This window comes from Schistocerca americana, chromosome 2, assembly GCF_021461395.2.
Source record: "Schistocerca americana isolate TAMUIC-IGC-003095 chromosome 2, iqSchAmer2.1, whole genome shotgun sequence".
In the NCBI taxonomy this organism is placed as follows: Eukaryota; Metazoa; Arthropoda; class Insecta; order Orthoptera; family Acrididae; genus Schistocerca; species Schistocerca americana.
This window is the reverse complement of record NC_060120.1, coordinates 608205293-608221553: the sequence shown is the minus strand read 5'-3', so window position 1 is coordinate 608221553 and position 16261 is coordinate 608205293. Positions and strand designations below refer to the sequence as shown.

Here is a 16261-nt window from a genome sequence, read left to right as displayed (position 1 = left end):
GTAGCCAACCACAACCCTGAAGAAGCTCCAGTCCTTTATGGGCAAGATTTCTTATTATGCCAAGTTCATTCTCTAGGCTGCATACATCTGCCATCCTCTTAACTGAGTTTGCCAAAAGGGCATCAAATTCAAGTGGTCTGCAGACTGTCAATGGGCTTTCCAGTCCCTCAAGTAGTGTTTGTGCTCCACTCTTTTTGATTTCTTTTATGCTGGGTAAGTCACTAATCCTGGTCACCAATGCAACCTGCTGTGTTGCAACAACTCTAAATCAAGTATTACACTAGGTGATCAAAAGTATCCAGACACTCCCAAAAGCATTGGTGCAGTCCTGCCTCATTGGAACCCAGATGGTACCAGGTAGCCCATTGCTATACATGTTGAATATGCTCTCAATGACACAAAGTAACTATTCACAAATGGGAAAGAAGGCACTGGCTATCATTTTCAGCATCAAAAACTTTCAGTGGAATTAGGTGAGCTCTTTCTCTTACATTATTACTATTACACTCATAACATTGGCTCATGCATAGGTCGTCAGCTGTAGAGGTTCACTGTTAGCAGTGTTCAGTGCACTGTGAGTTTTCGATCCAGTTTCCAAGGCTTCTATTGATATTCCATTTTATTATTATTATTATTATTATTATTATTATTTTCAGTATGGGGTTATTGGCCCAACCCCCAATCTGGAGGACCAAGATTTGTATTAGGTTTACTGCTCTAAGGAATCTGGCTTCACTATGCCTCTAGAGCCCTCCCTGCCCTACATTGTAGGACACACATCGCCTGGTTCCTCAGTCAAGACCAATTCGGCTTGGGTGACCCTGCCAGTAACTATGCTACCGCCAGCATAGCTCTCAACTTCAAAAAAGTACACAAACCCTCCTGCCGGACACTCGGATAATAGGTAGTTGTATTTCCCAAGTAGGCTGTACACTGCCACCTGGTATTACGGTAAAGAAGCAGCAGAACATTGCGTCCTCAATAAATTTGTTTACAACCATTTAAAAATCTTGCATTCAGTGAACATCATTTAATTAGGCAACTACTACAATAAAAACAAAAATATGGACACATATTACAATGTTCATAAGACACAGCAAGCTATATTACACCAATAAATGGTTGACATCCACTATATGGTGGAATGACATTACCTATAACCATCAAACACTCATTCTTCTTTCCAACTTTGACAAGGCTGATCAAGTTCTTTAGAGTTGGCACATTATGAACAGGTGAATCTTGAATAAGAATTGTGTTTGCAGCAACTTTATCAGAGGCTGTTCCCTTGTTGACAACAGTTCGCATCCATGAGTAGTCGAACTGTCTGCCACCTTTTGATAATTCTGGACGGAAAAGCAAAATGATTTCAAGAGAGAAAAATGTCACAAAAGAAAAACAATTTGAATGAAATAAATTCAAAATATGAAATTCAGTTTATCATAAATAACATAAACATGTATGTTTAAAGACAAAAATTAACTATTTCAAGCTAAATGGTTGACTGCTGTAGGCCATTTCATATTCATAAAAAATATATTCCATGCTATACATACTGTTTGTAAACGAACAAGTCTCATCATTTAGTAGTTTCTTTGCTTCTAATTTTAAATGTTCTATTTCTGCATCTGAGACTTTTGAGAATTCCTCTGGATCATCTGGAACCTAAATACATAAATATATGAAAAACATTAGCATAAGGGCAATCTAATTAAATCACAGGCTTAAATGACATGTTAAGTCTAAATTAAACAGGCCTTTCCTTAATAATTAGAGCAATTATAGTAAATTATCTATTTTCAGTGACTATATTTGGAAGATAGCTAATTTCAGTGCATCCAGTAAAAACATTGGGGCTTTATTCACTTAATTTTAATCATCATAGGACTGTAGAATACTCTATGTGAAAATAAATGACATGGAGATTATGGTTCAAGAAAGTATAGTTTAATTATCTTTAAAGACTGTACACAACTACAATTCCTATTAGTAATAACTAAAATCAAAAAAATCAGTATCCCATTGTGCTTGCTTCTTTGATAATGAAGCATTCAAATATTTCCCATTGGACCCTCATAGACAAAATGAACATTAATAAAACTGACAAACTGCAGGGACAGATTCCTGACTCGAAATGGAGGGAAAAAGGTCCTATGAATAAATGTCCACAAATGCATCGTTGCCACAATAGATGGCGCTGACAAATGACAGTTCCTGACCAAGTTCCATGTGTTCCTTGTATGTTGCAGGCTGTGAGACTGACGCAACATACTGAAAGCAGCAGAACAATCCGATATTCCTGCCGAGAACAAGCAGAGATGGTGTTTGTGTACAGATAAGCAGATGGAAAAGGTCAAGGGACAGCATGGTTATACCAAAACAAGTATGCTCACAGAGACCAACCACATAATAAAACACTTCAAGCCCTTTTTGTGTGTTTACATGATCATGGTTCCCTTCAGACACATGAACATGCATGGAGGCTGCGGACTGTGCATATATGAGATATGGGGGACCAGGTTCTACAGGATATTGGGACAAACCGTAGTACAAGGTCCAGGCAAGTGGCCCGCCAACAATGTGCAAGAGACAGTACGATTAGGTGTATCCTGCATGACAATCACTACTATCACTATCACCTGCAGTCACATGGAGGACACTTTGAACATCTGTTGTAAAGTGGATGCGATACAGCTCTGTACTGGGTTCCGGGATGATTTATTGTCGTTGCACGCACATCGTCTATTTCCAGATACATGTTCATAGGACCCTTTTCCCTCCATTTCCAATCAGGAATTCAACCCTGCAGTTTGTTGGTTTTATTAATGTTCACCCTGTATATTATCATCAACATGTAGTGTTATCACTCCATTGGTCACAGAAAAGTTTATGCTGTTCAGATATTTTACACAATATTTTTTATATGTCACATGCAATGAAGGACATTGCTTGGAATAAAATTATACACACTTCACAAACTGCTTTCACTGTGAAGTGGAATCAATCTGGACCACAGCTCCATACAAAACAGTGTGACTATATGTCCAATAGGCAATTAAATACCAGGATATAAGAGAGCTAAGAACCCTCCTCCCCCCCTCCCACCTCTCTCTCTCTCTCTCTCTCTCCTCTCTCTCTCTCTCTTAGACACGCGCGCACACACATACCCAACCAAGGATCAGGAGAGATGAGGATACAAGAAATGATTGGTTCTAGACGTGGAAATGATGAGAGTTAAAACCAAGAGAAATTAACATGAAAGATATCAATCTGGTTAATATGTGAAAGGTAAATGCTTCATTTGAAGGTAAGAAATAGGCAAGAAATTGGACAGAGTTAATAACTAGAAATTTGAATAAACTAGAATGAAATATAAAAAAAGAAAGGTTGATGAAGGCAAAAGGGGATAAGACAATGGTACACATGAATAAGAATAAAAGGACAAACCAGAGGAGAAACTGAAGGAAGGAGAAAGTGACAGAAAAGACAAAATACAGCAAAATAAAATAACAAGATAAATAGAACTACAAAGATAGGAAGAGAAAAGTAATGCTCAAAGTAACAGAAAGTGGGTGGAAATGATACTGTGGAGGAGAGACCTGTTGTGAATATAGTAGTGTACACTAAAAACAAGAGCGTGGCAAAAGTCTACATCCTAAAGAACCAGTTAGTATCTGTAGTGTATAAGTGCTGGTGCTGGGATAAAAGACACAGATAATCTCTGCTCTTGTATTCCCCAACCTGTTCACCAAAAAATTCATTTTTTTTACAAACTCAAGTTTATTGTAGTAGGCTTTGATTACAAGTTCTGAATCTCTGCTGATTAATAAAAAATGGCTCTAAGCACTATGGGACTTACCATCTATGGTCATCAGTCCCCTAGAACTTAGAACTACTTAAACCTAACTAACCTAAGGACATCACACACGTCCATGCCCGAGGCAGGATTCGAACCTGCGACCGTAGCAGTCGCGCGGCTCCGGACTGAGCGCCTAGATGTTGATTAATAAATGGGAACCTATCCATTTCATGGAAAAGAAATGAACAAAGCAAAATACATATCTTTACAACAATAGTGAATATACTCGTACTCTTGCAAAGCCTCTCACTGCACGCCAAGAGTAAGTGTCTTAACTTTTATGCATAAGTCCGAGAGAAACGTAAATAATATATAGTATACACTCTCTAGGATACATTTCTTTGCAAATGGTAATAATGAAGATGTTAACACACAGCACAACATTTTTATAGCAGTGGTGATGTCCCTAGATATCATTCATGTGATCAGTTCTGAAGTGTTCAATACTAACTCCCATTGTGTCAACCAGTGCACTTGAGGTATCAGGCTACTAGAAACAATTCATTACTTTTCAAAACTCTATGTTTTCCAAAGTATTAGATGTACAAATACAAACTCACCAAGTTTGTATTTCACATGCTACAAATGTTCTATGAATGTCTCTCTGGCCACATGACACATGTCCAAGTGGTAGTCAAGTTTGTTCCATACCGTAAGTAGCAACAACCTGTCAATAGTCATCACAACAGCACTGATGCTTTCTCTGGGTTTTTCCAGTGTTCTTGGCATTGAGTGCACGTAAACATGGTCCTTAATGTACCACCAAAGGATAAAGTCACAATGTGTTTGGTCAGTCAACCTGTGGGGCAAAGGGGACAAAGCTCATCATCTACAACACTATGCCCAGTTCAGCGATGTGGAAGTTTGTCATTTAGATAGTGATGTACATTGATGGTTCACTGACAGGGTGCTCCATCCTGTCTGGAGATGAAATTCTCAGAATCGATAGTCAGTCGTGAAAATAACCACAACTGCTACATATCAAGATAACATGTACTCATCATAGTCTTTCCAAAGAAAAAAAACGGCCCATACAGCTTCCTCTGTAACATTCATCAACCAGTACTCCACTGTTTACAGAGAAAATCAGTGTCCCTATACTCCTGATACTAACACATAATGCTCTGTTCATGTGGCGGTTCGTTTTCATAATTCCTTTTGAATGCAAGGGTGCACTGTTCTAACAGATAAACATCTCGCATTTTCCAACAGACTAAAGCTCTTTTCTAGCTTTATAGCCATTCTGTCAAGGCACTGCACTCTTAACACCAACTGGTGGGCACAATGCAAACTTCATGAGTTTACGGTTTTATTTACACATTAATCAGATTTGTAGATGTAATGCTTTGAAAAAAAAAAAAAAAAAAAAAAAAAAAAAAAAAAAAAAAAAAAAAAGAACTTTGAAAATGACTGAATAATTCATAATAGCACTGTTCATTGAGCACATAAGTACACTGTAAAAAAGATTTGTTCTTTGGATTTTTCTTCTAACTTCGTTCATTTTTCTTTAGATACATACACAAATGCTCAATGTGCAAGGATTCATAAGTGACTCAAGTTTTATTTCAGAACTTCTCCATAATTCTTCAGGAGTAACAGTCTGAACAGCTTTTGTTGGAGATTGATTCTTCAGACAGACCGCAGTGTGAATGGCTTAAGCTCAAAATTGGTGCATCCTGCATCAGTAAACATCGATCTTGCCCTTTTAATGATTGTCGATTTCAGGAATTCTGCATCTCTGTGTTGTTCTTGTGTGTAAATAATTGCTGTCTCACACTGAATTCAATTTGTCTTTTAAGAATGACTTCATATGCTGACTTACAAACTCAATTTCATTATCTGTTCAAAGTATTTAAATTTTTTTGACTATTTTCCTTTTCTACTTTTTCTTTGAACTCAATGAAAGTACAGCATTCTGCTTTTGTTGATTTTAGTGTATAACCAAATGGCTTCCTTGACATATCACCCATAAAAAGTGAGTATATAATGTGCTCCTGCCTATGAAGTTATGCCCATTAGTCCACAAACATTGGAATGTACTATATCATGTAGATCTTTTGCTCTTCTACTTCATGTTTCAGGAAAAGGTTATCAACAGTTTGTATTAGAAATTCCTCCAAAATACTTTAATTTCGCAGTCGTTAACATAAGCATTGCATTATTCTACAGCACCTTACAATCACAGATACAAAAAGATACACACGGGAATTCATGTTGTTCAAAAAAAGTTGTTCAATGACAAAATAATATTATGAATGCAGAAAATAAAAGCAAATTATTATGGGATGCCATAAAGCATAAAACTGGAAAGTACAGTAAGATGCAAATCGAAGGAGGGGAGCAACAGAAAATCCTGAGGAATTGGCAAATTTTGTGAATGATTATTTCCCCGGTATTGTGGAGAAGTTGCAATAAAATCTCTCCAAACATGTCAATTACATGCAATGAATTATACTGCAAGAACAAATACATTGTTCACCATAGGAAAGTTTGAAGTCAGGAAGAAAATAAAGAAATTAAAAAATAAGAAATCAGCAGGAATAGATGAGGTTCCAGTCTCTGTTCCGAAGGCGTGCATACACAACATATGAACCCGCTTAACAAACATGGTGAACGAGTCTTTTAAACCAGGTGTTTTTCCAGAACACTTAAAGCACATGCTTATTAAACAAAGATAATGCAGAGAGTATGGAAAACGACATGTCATTTTCAGTATTGTAATAACAGAACCAAATCTTGAAAGGTGGACTAATGAGTTGCATAAATAGGTACAGGCTTTTTAATGGAATAATATGATTTCTGATGAGGGAGAAGTACAATATTGGCCTTAACAAAATTCACAAAAGTGGTACTTAGAGCTCTTGACAAGTGCCTCTGTTTGCACAGCTTCCAGGAGAGGACAAATTAACTCAACTTGTTCATTTATTTTGAGACAAGCGAAAATGCGACAGCAGCATAGATGAAATTGCTCTAATAAATGCCTAAAGGATGAGATATGACAAAAACAATAACCGACACTACAAAGTTAAATAGTGAGAGTTATGTTGCAGATCATTTTTAAACCACAGAAACAAGCCATATGAATAATACTTAAAAGTATTGGTTGGGCTCAGTGTGAAGAACTAATTAAAATAAACAGGTATCCTTACTGAACAAAGTGAACACATCTACCAATCTGCTGCACATATCAGCGAAAACATTAGTAAGCATTTCACTAAAAGTTCTACAAATAATTATGGAATATAGTGCCTGAAAATAATGTCTCATTCTCCTGAGCTCAACAACTCACTCATCGGGTGGGGGGGGATACTGACTCGGTTTTCCAGATGGATTGAAGGGGGACATGGATATGTATATGTTCGTGGTCCTGCAGTCACCAGAGTGTGTCCAGTGGGTAGAGTGGCGCAGTGCAGAATTGTGTTTTATATTATATTTGATACAAACTGTGTATGATCAAAAGAACATTATATAATAGAGACCAACCAAATGTGGCAATGCAGTTGTTATGGAGAATGGAGTTTGAGCTGTCTGGTATCCTGATTTTTTTAATTTATTAGTTTATTTTGTTATTAGTATTTATTATTGTTAATTTTTATTTATATATTATTTAACCTGATCTGATTAGGACCATCAGGCCCTCTCTCGCATCGGACCAGAGTGTCACGTATACAGTACCACTATAATATGACAAATAATATTAAACTAATTTGCGTGTCTATAGTGACAATTCAAGTAAATAATTCTAAGAACTACTAAATATAATATTGACAGTGCTACTACTGAAATGATCGTATGGCATTGTTGGCCGGGAGGCCCCATATGGGAAAGTTCGGCCGCCTTATTGCAAGTCCTTTTTAGTTGACGCCACTTCGGCGACTTGCTAGTCAATGGTGATGAAATGATGATGAAGAACACACAACACCCAGTCATCACGAGGCAGAGAAAATACCTGACCCCGCCGGGAATCGAACCCGGGACCCCGTGCCCAGGAAGCAAGAACGCTACCGCAAGACCACGAGATGCGGACAGTACTACTACTACTATACTACTACTACTACTATTCCTGATGCTGCTACTGCTGCTGATGATGATGAAGATGATGATAATATATGTTATATCTGTCTTCTGAAGCTAGAGACATTATACAGTTCTCTAATATAATGCAGGAGGTTATTCCAGAGTAAAGTACCTGTTACTGAGAAGGATTTCGAGAAAGTAACTGAATGATGGAGGAGGACAGAAGGTTTTGCTCTGCTGGGAAGGGGTGTTTCTGCCACGTAGTTCAGACAAGAGCTTTAAGGTCAAGGAGACATATGACAGACAAGTGTATGTTGCTTATATAGTACAGAAGGCAGAGGGTATGGAAATCTCTGCACACCTTGCCTGCACATGGCTGGGGCAGTTGTGCATATCATGGTGACATATGGACATCAGAGATATAATGAACAAAGGCATTTGCGACCACTTCCAGGTGCCGAATTAGAAGTATGAGTGTTTGTACAAGTTTCTTTTTCAGATCAAGAGGGTACAGCTTTTTATATTTTTGTACAGCGTGGAGAGATATTGATGCCTTCTTGCACATTGCTGTTTTGTGCTGAGTCCAATTTAAGTTTTCTATTGTTATTATTACTCCTAGACTCTTTGCTGAGGGAGAGAAGTTGATTTCTATCCCATTCAGGGTTAAAGATGGCAGGGATTACCTATATTTATATAGAATGACCAACCAGTACCATTTGGCTTTTGGATGAGTTCAGCATAGCCCTATATCCTGCACCCATTTTGATATGCACACAGGTCAGGTATTGAGATTCATGACAGCCCTCTTCAGGTTCTCCTTGGTTTTCCTAAATAATTTCAGACTTCAGTATGGCCACAGCTGACCACTTGTCCTTTCCTCATAAAACATACATATGTATTATGTGTGTGTATATTGGAGCTATCTATTTGCAATGTACTATGATAATGACAAATCTCATATCACTGTGAGATTGTCCCTGGAGAAACAAATACACGAGTAATTCAATATCTTTCCTAATAAGATCCAAGATCCAGCTAAAATTTTACTGGAAATGGTAATGAATTATAATAACGGGTTGCTTGTGCCCGGCAAAAAGAAGCAGACATCCCAGTGTGAGTGAAGTGAATGTGGAGCGCATATGAGAGACATTCATAAGGAGTCCAAAGAAATCGGTGCATCATGCAGCAATGACTGATGCCTCAAATGCAATCGGACTCTCCGTTCATCTTTCAGCAGGATGGGGCTCCACCCCATTTTCATCGTGAACTTTATGGGTACCTGAACATGGAGCTGCTGCATCGATGGATCGGCTGTGCTACAGAAGGGGCCAACAGTTTCATGAAATGGCCTCCCCGATCACCAGATCTCACTCCGTGTGACTTTTTTCTGTGGGGATACATTAAAGATCTGGTGTATGTACTGCCTCTGCCATGTGATTTAGCAGAGCTCCGGGAGAGAATGCGGGAAGCGACTACCACAGTCGATGATGCCATAGTGGGATGGGTACGGCACGAATTCAATTACCACATTGACATCTGCCAAGTCACTCATGGTTCGCATGTCGAATGTTTGTAAAAAAAGCTTTCAGAGTTTCTCTTCAAAATGCAATATGTATGACATCTGCACAATATGTAGTTCTTGTACCATAAATAATTGAAAGTGTTCCGGACTTTATGTACACCCTATATTGTGATTCAACGGATACAGACATACAGTTGTAGAAGAAGTGGATAAAAATTGAGTTATTTATTACTAAACTGAAAGGAAACTAGACTAATTTTGTTAATGAATATTGCTTCAAATGCATCATATGATATATTTCTAAATAACTTAAAGATTTCCATTTCCGTTTTTTCTAACTTACTTAAAGTGTACATTTATATAACATATAATCTACAAAGATTATGCCAAAAGTTCAAAGTATAAAAAAAATCTTAACTGCAATGAATACCTGTTTGTACCATTTTCCCATCTCATGTGTTCCAACATCGTCTTCTATTTCATGAAAAGTTGACACCACACTTTTCTTTTTTTTAGAGCTAAAACGTTTGGGTTCCGATTTCACTGTATCAACTTTCATGTTACTAGTCTACAGCTACCTGAAAATGTAAGTAAATGCTGATAACAATACGAATATATACTGTGTCACAATAATACATGCACTTCTGCATTAATCTGTCTTCATGGACTGCATTAAAAAACAGTATAATTATTTCTGAAAATGTTTGACAAACTTGAGAAATCACTGAACAGTTTCTACATTGCAGCATGCAAACTACAGAAAATAAAAATAAAATAAATGTTAAACAAGAAAACAAATAGTTCTATAAAATAATTAAATGAGTTCAACAACAAATTAAAAACAACATCACAAAAAGGACACATTTTAAAACTAATTCATCATATACATTCATGAAATGAAAACTACATTCAAATTTATGCAAATACACTAGTTGAAGACTACTCAAACACAGACAATAGTAAATGAAGGTTCTAATGAGACTAGCACCACAAGAGAAGAGACTAAATTATTGGGCAAGACATAAGAACATCATATAACTCTAAAAAACGGAACATTGGTCTATAAAATGGCATAACAACACACCCACATACGTGGAAAATGTTTGCTGAAGACAACAAAAATCAGTTCACATCTAGTGCAATACTCATTATTCAGAAGTCTGGGACCTAATTTTTTATACTTTGATCCTTGCCAAAAATATATTTAAATTACTTTTCAGCTTTTTATTATGCATGGTACTGCCATTTTTCAAAAATCACAAAAATACTACATTCATCTGCAATGAACGCTATTATTCATAAAACACACACATAATTCAAAGCAGAAAGCATACCTCTGACCTACGAAAGACCTTGATGGAACTGATCTTAAAACAACACTACAGTGTACAGTTGAAACAAGTGAATAAATAGTGACTGCAGAAGAGAGGTGGGCAAGTTGAATACCATAGTGTTTCAACACAAATATTGTTTTCTGTGAGCACTATACTTTGGAGAGAGTTCAGTACAGCTTATCACGATATTGCATTACACACTCCCTGTTTTTAGTCTCAGGATGTAAAATGAAGGTTACTCCTAATTTCCACAGACTTGCTTAATCCTTTATAAGAGTTTTTGAAGTGCATTCACACGAGACTGCTTTCAGCCAGGTTTGATCTTGTTAGTAAATAACATCTGAAAAGTTGATAACATATTACAAAGCTACCAGTGCTTACAATGGGTGGTTTCTAATAGGCAGTTGCGTTCCAGAAAAATTACACCTACACCTACACCTTCACTTCGCCTACACTTACATCCACAACTATAATCTGCAAACCACTGTGAGGTGTGTGGCAGAGAGTACCTTCCATTGTACCAGTTACTAGGGTTTCATCCTGCTCCATGCGTAGAATGTGGGAAGAATGATTACTTGAATGCCTCTATGCATGCAGTAATTACTCTAATCTTATCCTCGTGATCCCTATGTGAGCGATACGTAGGGGTTGTAGTACATCCCTTGAGTAATCAGTTAAAGTCGGGATCTTTAAATTTTGTTAATACACCTTCTCAGGACAGTTGACATCTATCTTCAAGAGTCTTCTGCTTCAGTTCTTTCAGTATCTCTGTGACACTCTCCCACTGATTAAATAAACCTGTGACCATTCATGCTGCCCTTCTCTGTATACGTTCAGTATCACCATTTAGTCCTATCTGGTACAGTTCCCATACACTTGAGCAATATTCTAGAGCTGGTCACATGATTGGTTTGTACGCAATCTCTTTTGTAGACTAACAGTCTACCAATAAACTGAAGTCTACTACCTGCTTTACCCACAACTGAACTTCTGTTGTCATTCCATTCCATTTCATATGCCTACAAATTGTTACAGCAGCCAGTCATTTGTACAAAATGGCCAATTCCAAATTGACTCATTGATATTATAGTCACAGAATACAATTTTTTTTTTTTTTTTAAGTGCACAACTCTGAACACTTGGAGCAAGCCTCCAATCTCATCAAGATCTGACTGAATACTTATGCTGCTTCTCTCAGATAGTACTTCATTATAGATAACTGCATCATATGCACAAAAAAAACCTGCTTTTACCATTAATATTCTCTGCAAGTTCTTTAATATACAAGATGAACAACGAGGTCCCAAACATTTCCCTAGGGCACACCCGAGTTATTTCTACACTACTGGCCATTAAAATTGCTACACCAAGAAGAAATGCAGATGATAAACGGGTATTCATTGGACAAATATATTATACTAGAACTGACAAGTGATTACATTTTCACTCAACTTGGGTGCATAGATCCTGAGAAATCAGTACCCAGAACAACCACATCTGGCTGTAATAACGACGTTGATACGCCTGGGCATTGAGTCAAACAGAGATTGGACGGCGTGTACAGGTACAGTTGCCCATGCAGCTTCAACATGATACTACAGTTCATCGAGAGTAGTGACTGGCATATTGTGACGAGCCAGTTGCTCGGCCACCACTGACCATACGTTTTCAGTTGGTGAGAGATCTGGAGAATGTGCTGGCCAGGGCAGCAGTCGAATATTTTCTGTATCCAGAAAGGACCGTACAGGACTTGCAACATGTGGTCGTGCATTATCCTGCTGAAATGTAGGGTTTCGCAGGGATCGAATGAAGGGTAGAGCTACGGGTCGTAACACATCTGAAATGTAACGTCCACTGTTCAAAGTGCTGTCAATGCGAACAAGAGGTGACCGAGACGTGTAACCAATGGCACCCCATACTATCATGCCAAGTGACACGCCAGTATCTCGGTGACAAATACACGCTTCCAATGTGTGTTCACCGCGATGTCGCCAAACACGGATGCGACCATCATGATGCTGTAAACATAACCTGGATTCATCCGAAAAAATGGCGTTTTTCCATTCGTGCACCCAGATTCATAATTGAGTACACCATCGCAGGCATTCCTGTCTGTGATGCAGCATCAAGGGTAACCGCAGCCATGGTCTCCGAGCTGATAGTCCATGCTGCTGCAAACGTCGTCGAACTGTTCGTGCAGATGGTTGTTGTCTTGCAAACGTCCCCATCTGTTGACTCAGGGATCGAGACGTGGCTGCACGACCTGTCACAGCCATGCGGATAAGATGCCTGTCATCTCGACTGCTAGTGATATGAGGCCGTTGGAATCCAGCACGGCGTTCTGTATTACCCTCCTGAACCCACCAGTTCCATATTCTGCTAACAGTCATTGGATCTTGACAAACGCGAGCAGCAATGCCGCGATATGATAATCCGCAATCGCGATAGGCTACAATCCGACCTTTATCAAAGTCAGAAACGTGATGGTATGCATTGCTCCTCCTCACACGAGGCATCACAACAACGTTTAACCAGGCAACGCCGGTCAACTGCTGTTTGTGTATGAGAAATCAGTTGGGAACTTTCCTCGTGTCAGCACGTTGTAGGTGTCGCCACAGGCGCCAAACTTGTGCGAATGCTCTGAAAAGCTAATCATTTACATTTCACAGCATCTTCTTCCTGTCGGTTAAAATTCGCGTCTGTAGAACTTCGTCTTCGTGGTGTAGCAATTTTAATGGCCAGTAGTGTACATTATTTATTCATTTATTTATTTATTTACACGTCAAGTTCCGTAGGACCAAATTGAGGAGCAAACCTCCAATGTCTTGGAACATGTCAGTACATGAAATTATAACATAAAAGTAATAAAAGATAAAAATAAAATGTTTATGAACCCAAAAAAGTCAAGCCAATAAGGTTCAGTAAATGCAGTCAACAATATAACATAAGAATCAGCTTAATTTTTCAACGAACTCCTCGACAGAATAGAAGGAGTAACCCTTCAGTTTTAATTTGAAAGCGCATGGATTACTGCTAAGATTTTTGAATTCAAGTGGTATCTTATTGAAAATGGATGCAGCAGTGTACTGCACACCTTTCTGCACAGGAGTTGGATTTCTGACGAGTATTAACTAAGTGATAGCTGCTTATTCTTGGGAATAAGCTGATATTGTTAACAAGTTTTGAAAGGCCAATGTCAAAATACCCAGACTAGAGAACAGGAGTCGACAAGAGGTTCGCGAACTTACACCACTTATTGCCCGAACCGCCTGTTTCTGGTCCAAAAATATTGATTTAGAATAGGAAGAGTTACCCACAAATATAATACCATATGACATAAGTGAATAAAAATAAGCAAAGTAGGCTAATTTTTGTGTCAAATGATCACTTACTTTAGATACCATTCGAATAATAAAAATGGCAGCATTAAGTCTTCGAACAAGATCCTGAATGCGGGCTTTCCACAACATAATAATATTTACCTGAACACCTACAAATCTTAACTGTTCAGTTTCACTGATCATATGCCCATTCTGTGGAACTGAAATGTTGGGTTTTGTTGAATTGTGTGTTAGAAACCGTAAAAACTGAGTCTTACTGTGATTTAGCATTGGGTGACTTAACAAGTCAGCAGCCAATAAGAGTTTACTAGCCGGAAATGGGTGACGTTTCCTCGATTATGACTGCCCATCCAAGATAACATGCTGCGTCCTCCCTACCAAAAAGTCCTCAATCCAGCCAAAAATGTCACTTGATACCCCACATGATTGTACTTTTGGCAATAAGCGTAGGAGCAGTGCATCCCATTGTACCAGTTATCAAGAAACACTGCATCCACCTGGTTGTCCAGCTGCATACCTGGAGCTTTGTTCAATTTTAACGATTTAAGTTGTTTCTCAACACCACTGACATTAATACTTATATTTCACTCATCTTTCCAGTGGTTCGAGGACTAAACTGGGGCAATTCTCCTGGGTTTTCCTTTGTAAAGGAACATTTGAAAACGGAGTTAAGCATTTCAGCTTTTGCTTTGCTACCCTCAGTTTCAGTTCCCATCTCATTTGCTAACAGCTTTTATGTACGAACAGAATTTCTTTGGATTTTGTGAAATGTCATTTGAAAAACTTCTGTGACTGTAGACATTGAATTGCTCCCTTGACAGCCAAATCTATTTCATTCTCCATCTCTCTATCTACAGCCCTACACTTTGTTTTGCATCTATTATGCAGTAATCTCTGTTTCTTTAGAAGTTTTTTTTTACAGTGACTGCATACCACGGACGTTCCCTCCCATTATGGACTAATATACTTGGTACATATCTATTATCCAGTGAGTGGTCAACTATTCTTTTAAACTTGTTCCAGAGTTCCTCTACATCAGTGTTTCCCAATCTTTCTTAGACCATTACCCCAGAGTGCAATTAGATATTAGTTAGTACCTCCAATCCCCCCCCCCCCTTCCTCCACCCTGCTGTCTGTTGTTGAGTTTACTTCCTCAACTGACATCACAAGCTTATTAGAAACTGGCTAAGTGAATTTCTGTACACAGTGTAAAATGTAAATTTGAAGAAACCTCATGTGCTACAGTTTTGCTTCATGCCTTCTGTCACTGCTGCCAATCTTTACATTCTACGGTGTGGTGTGCAGCAAAGTATATACATGAATAGTGTACATAGTTGTTGCAACAGTATCATGTCAGATTTGAACAGGAAAGACTTTAAAATGTGCTATTGCAAGAAACCTTGTTCTATTTCCGTGTGACATGTCTGACATAGCATATCATCCGCATGAAAAGTACAAGGGTCACTCCAAAAAGTTGCACACTATCTTTTTTTAAATCCATCTTTTATTCTACATGTTTGAAAGTTTTACAGTGTGTAGATACATCCTTTAGGAACAATATTTTCATTTCTCCACATAATTTCCATAACTCTCAACTGCCTTATGCCATCTTGGAACCAGTGCCTGTATACCCGCACGGTAAAATTCTGGACCAACCTGTTGGAGCCACTGTTTGGCAGCGTGCACAAGGGAGTCATCATCTTCAAACCTTGTTCCATGAAGAGAGTCTTTCAGTTTCCCATAGAGGTGATAGTCGCATGGAGCCAGGTCAGGACTGTAAGGTGGGTGTTTCAGTGTTGTCCATCTGAGTTTTGTGATTGCTTCCATGGTTTTTTGACTGACATGTGGCCGTGCATTGTCGTGCAACAGCAAAACATCCTTCTTTTGCCGATTTGGCCAAACACGACTCACCCGAGCTTGAAGTTTCTTCAGTGTCGTCACATATGCATCAAAATTTATGGTGGTTCCACTTGGCATGATGTCCACAAGCAAGAGTCCTTTGGAATCGAGAAACACCATAGCCATAACTTTTCCAGCAGAAGGTGTTTTTTTTTTTTTTTTTTTGGGGGGGGGGGGGGGGTGAATTTGCATGATGCCTCTTCGTCTCTGGTGAAAAATGATGGAGCCATGTTTCACCACCTGTCACAATTCTTCCAAAAAATTCATCTCCACCACCCTCGTACTGTTC

The 16261-nt window shown here is 38.4% G+C and overlaps 1 protein-coding gene across 1 annotated transcript in view; it reads right to left on the bottom strand.

Annotated features, from left to right (window-relative positions):
• The window catches only part of LOC124596143 (CCAAT/enhancer-binding protein zeta), a 212492-nt gene that overhangs the window by 173547 nt on the left and 22684 nt on the right, over window positions 1–16261 (bottom strand). The window contains exons 2-4 of the mRNA XM_047135163.1: window positions 9829–9976; window positions 1557–1665; window positions 1155–1346 (exon numbers count right to left, since the gene is read on the bottom strand). Coding sequence (XP_046991119.1) covers window positions 1155–1346; window positions 1557–1665; window positions 9829–9957 — 430 coding nt within the window. The 5' untranslated portion in view covers window positions 9958–9976. The remainder of the gene's footprint in view (window positions 1–1154; window positions 1347–1556; window positions 1666–9828; window positions 9977–16261) is intronic.